This window comes from Elephantulus edwardii, unplaced genomic scaffold, assembly GCF_000299155.1.
Source record: "Elephantulus edwardii isolate Elephantulus edwardi_28Jun2011 unplaced genomic scaffold, EleEdw1.0 scaffold00017, whole genome shotgun sequence".
Classification (NCBI taxonomy): Eukaryota; Metazoa; Chordata; class Mammalia; order Macroscelidea; family Macroscelididae; genus Elephantulus; species Elephantulus edwardii.
Genome location: NW_006399767.1, coordinates 1,224,402 through 1,229,126, shown reverse-complemented (window position 1 = coordinate 1,229,126; position 4,725 = coordinate 1,224,402). Strand labels below are relative to the sequence as shown.

Sequence of the window (4,725 nt, the reverse complement as noted above, 5' to 3'; positions counted from 1 at the left end):
CATACTCACATGTATAACAACATACTCACATGTATAACAACTCACATGTATAACAACATACTCATTTTTTAAGAAAAAATGTTATATAAATAAAAACATACAATATGTTAAAATAAAAAAGACCAAGAACTCATTCTGGTTCTGATCAACTTTGTCTATGGTTTGTTCAGTAACAGTAGTTCTTTAGCTTGTTCCTTTTTTTTTTTTAATCTAAACTTTGACCTACCTTTCTTTGTTTATTTTTCAATGCTTTCTGTTTTGTAAATAACCCAAGAACTCGTTGCTGGAAAGTGAGAACCAACTTATACCTGACACTTACTTCTGCAGGTTTTTTTGGAGGCTGCAACAGATTTCATAATTTTCTATATCATAAGACCTTGTGAAATGGTTATTTAATTCTCATTCTTTGTTTTCAATACAAATCTCAGTGCGCCTAACTAATGTACTTAGAACCTGGCTCACGTGGGCATTCATTAGCATCTCACTAGCGTAGTGGTGGAAAATTTGACTCCATATGGTGAGCCTGGTAGTAAGAAGTTGTGCTGCCAACTTGAAGGCATGAGGTTCAAATCCACAAGCTGCTCCTTGAAAGAAAGGTGGACAGTTTCCTCCATGCAATTTGCTGCCTCTGAAAACCCACTGCAGGGTAGCTATCAGTTAGTTCTGACTCACTGGTACATAACAGCTACATACTTGGTGAGCTGCAGAGTCATAGAGCTGTTTCTTTGGAGAGTAATACAAATCATTAACTGATGACACACGACAATCTTTTCATATATTATCAATAAAAATATAAATAATTATAATAGTGGAATTGTGTTTATTTTGACTCTTCCCATGTTGATCCTCAATTATCCTGGTGCTAATATTATTCAATGTCTGCAGATTTTATTTTTGATCTCCTTCTCCCCTTCCCAAATCCCTCAGTTATCCTCATATTTTCACAGTAGCAATCTTATGCAGTATTTGTCCATTCCCCTCAATAGGTGTTCTCTAGACTCATCCAAAGTGTGTAGTATATTATGAATACTTCATTGTTTTTTGAGTGCTACATAGTATTCTGTCATTGTGATATACCACAGTTTCTGTGTGAGATCTGCATAACTGTTGGGAAGAGGAAGGGAAGAAAGGGTGCGGAAGAATGGAGAGGAAGTCACTAGAACAGCAGAGACTGGTGGGAAGATGAGGACTTTAAGAGCACATTAGGGACTTGATGAGGTAATAAAAGTCATAAATAAATTGTAACGAATTATATAAAATATAATGTATATAAATTATTTTATGAAACACAAATGATATGAATGAAATATATGTACAAATAATTGTATAAATGTGAAAGATTGTCCATTGGACCTTGCCCATCATTACCCTGCTTTTTCACCTGGATCCTTCCTATTTGCTTGTAATGGTGATTGATTTTATGAAATATAACGTATGAGAATGAATCAAACACAATGTGAATGAAGAGTAGCATTAAATAGACTGCATATAAACTTTGTAAGTAAATGAATTTATAAAAATAATGTAAAAAAAGATTGTATAAAATACAGTTAAAATTGTTTTAAAGTGTAACTAGTTTGCTAGGTGGTACTACTATGTTTAGTAGCTCTGTGACACTATGTGTGTTTTCATAAATAATGTATCTTAAATATAAAGAAAAAAAGAAGTAAAACAACATACTTTTGCTCTTGCCTTTCTTAAACCAACAGCAAATCAAACAGCCCAGAGCCAGCCATGAGACCACGGAGCATAAGGAAGCCCCCAGGATAACGGCCGACCTCTCAGACATAAGGACAGGCAGGACAGCAAACGATCTGGACCGAACCGTAAAGTTGACACCTAAAAAAGAAAGAAATGTTCTTATAGAAATATATATGGTTGCTATAGTCTCATGTCCAGCTTCTTGGTTAATTTGCTGAACTTATAAATTGAACAGGTATGGAGAGAGAATACAATACAATCCTGCTGCATTCCCTTCCCAATTCCAAACCATGTAGTGCTCCCCTGCTCTGTTCGCACAACAACTTCCTAATTCAGGTATAGGTTCCACATAAGCACAATCAAGTATTTGGGATTTCCTTTCTTTTCAAATTCAGGCACGACTTGTCATGATCCACACATCAAACGCCTTTGGATAGTCAATAAAGCACAAATAGACATTCTTCTGAGATTCCTTCTTTTCAGCCAGAATCCATCTGACATCAGCAATGATATCCCTGGCACCACAGCTTCCTCTAAATCCTTCTTGAACTTCTAGCACGTCCTTATCTATGTAATGTTCCAGCTGTTTTTGAATGATCTTCAGTAATATTTTGCTTGCCTGCGATATAAATGATATTGTTTGATAATTTCCACATTCAGTTGGATCACCTTTCTTTGGAAGGGGAGCAAATATGGATCTCTTCCAATCCATTGGTCAAACAGCCATCCTCCAAATTTCCTGGCACAGACTAGTGAGTACATCCAAGGCTGCATTTGTTAACTGAAACAAGTCAATTGCTGTCCTATCAATTCCTGGGGCTTTATTTTTTGACGATGTCTTTATTGCAGCACTGGAATTGGAGGAAGACTCATCAGTAACATGCATGATACAGATGACATAACTTTGCTTGCTGAAAGTGAGAAGGACTTAAAGCGCTTGTCGCAGAAAATCAGGGAATGCAGTTTTCAGTATGGACTGTGTCTCAGTCTCAAGAAAATAAAGATTTTTACCACTGGACCAATAGTCAGTGATGGATGGAGAACAGATTGAAACTGTCAACAGCTTCAACTTACTTGGATCTACAATTAACACCTTGGTATGAGCAGTCAGGAAATAAGGAAATGCATTGCACTGGGAAAATCTGCAGTTAGGGACCTTTCCAAATTACTGAGGACTAAGGTGCGTCTGATTCAGGCCATGGTCTTTCAGATTACTAGCTATGCATCCGAGACCTGGACAATGAATAGAGATGACAGAAAAAGAATTGAAAACTTTGAGCTTTGGTGTTGGAGAAGAGCACTGAACATTCCATGGATGGCCAAGAGAATGAACAGATAGGTCTTGGACAGGATGCAGCCCAAGTGCTCTTTGGAGGCAAGAACAATGAGGTCTCACCTAACATACTTTGGACATGTTGCTATGAGGTGCTATTTCTTGGAGAGGGACATGATATTGGGAAGAGTGGAGGGTGGGAGGAGGAGAGGAAGACTCTCAACAAAGTGGACTGACATGGTGACTGCTGCAATGAATTCTTGTGTGTCAGGAAGTGTGAGAATGACACAGGAGAAAACAGAGTTCAGATCTTTTGTTCATAGGGTTGCTATGAGTTGTGCTTGACTCAGTGGCAACTAACAACAACAACATTTCATGTATGGAAGGAATACACAGAGTCATTATATAAAAAATAATTGATATTCAGCCATTTCAGGAAGCAACATATAATTAAGAACCAATGTTACTAAAGGAAGATTGATAAGCTCCATCAAAGGCACTGGTAAAAACAAGATTGTGAATTGATAAAATACCAATCAAGGTGCTGTTTTTTAAAAATTATTTTTGTGTGAGTGTACCGTCAAATCAGATCTGACTGGTACAGGAGGAGATTGTCCCTCCTTCCTCGGCAGAGCATCTGGTGGATTTGAACTGTGCTCCTCTGGGATTGTAGTTGCAGCTCCTTACCACTAGGCCACCAGAGCTCCCCTCAATCAAGGTGTTTTAACAAACAGATTTCATATTTGAAGTACTCACTCATTGATGTCAAGAAATATCAAGAGAGATTCCTGGCCAATAAACTGAAGTTGTGTACTGTCCAGCAAGGACCAGTCCATAGCTAACTCTCTAGCAGGTTTTCGGATACAGTTTTAATTGCACAGGAGGAGATTACCCATCTTTCTTCCATGAAGCAGAAGGTAGATTGGAACTGTATGCCTTAAGGCTTGTAGAGCAACTCCTTACCACTAGCCTATCAGAACTCACTAGATCTGTGATTGTGTCCATTACAAAGATAAGTGATCCAACTGAATGTGGAAATTATCAAACAATTTTATTACATCACAAACAAATATAATCTTGTTGAAGATAATAAACATTTGCATTACTTCATCAAGAACTATATGGCAGAAATTCAAGTTGGATTCAGAACAGGGTATGAACTGAAGGATATCTTTGCTGACATTCAGTAGGCTGTGAAAAGACATTTGACTATGCATGTTATATAAGATAACAGATATGGGAATTCCAGACCAGTTAATAGTTAGTACTCATGAAGAACCTCTTTATAGACCAAGAAACTGTTTTCAGATGAAATAATCAGATATTGCATTATTTAGAAACAAGAAAATTGTGTGTCTTGGTTATATTCTTTTAGCATTCTTATTCAATCTGTATATTGAGAATGGTCTGGGAAACTAGACTGTTTGAAGGAGAACATGACTTAAGTGTTGGAGGAATACTCAAGAACAACCTGTAATACACAGAGGAACTGTTCTTGTATATAGAAATTGAAGATAATTTGAAGCACTTACTATGAAAATTAAAGACGGTAGACTTCAATGTGGACTATATCTCACTACAGCAACTGGAAGAGCAGCTTCTAAAGAGCTAGGTCTACTCCCAAATCTCTGAAATCTACATATGTTATTGTATCTGGAAAAAAAAATCTCAGCAGATGTATCTAAATGAAGCATACTGTGAGGAAAGCATCAGAGATTACCTTGGCCAACCCTAAATTCAATGGTATATAT

General features: G+C 37.1%; 1 protein-coding gene across 1 annotated transcript in view; it reads right to left on the bottom strand.

Moving 5' to 3' along the window:
* Positions 1 to 4,725, bottom strand: part of PKHD1 (polycystic kidney and hepatic disease 1 (autosomal recessive)) — an 866,042-nt gene that overhangs the window by 24,470 nt on the left and 836,847 nt on the right. The window contains exon 63 of the mRNA XM_006882114.1: positions 1,681 to 1,839. Within this exon, the coding sequence (XP_006882176.1) occupies positions 1,681 to 1,839 (159 nt within the window). The remainder of the gene's footprint in view (positions 1 to 1,680; positions 1,840 to 4,725) is intronic.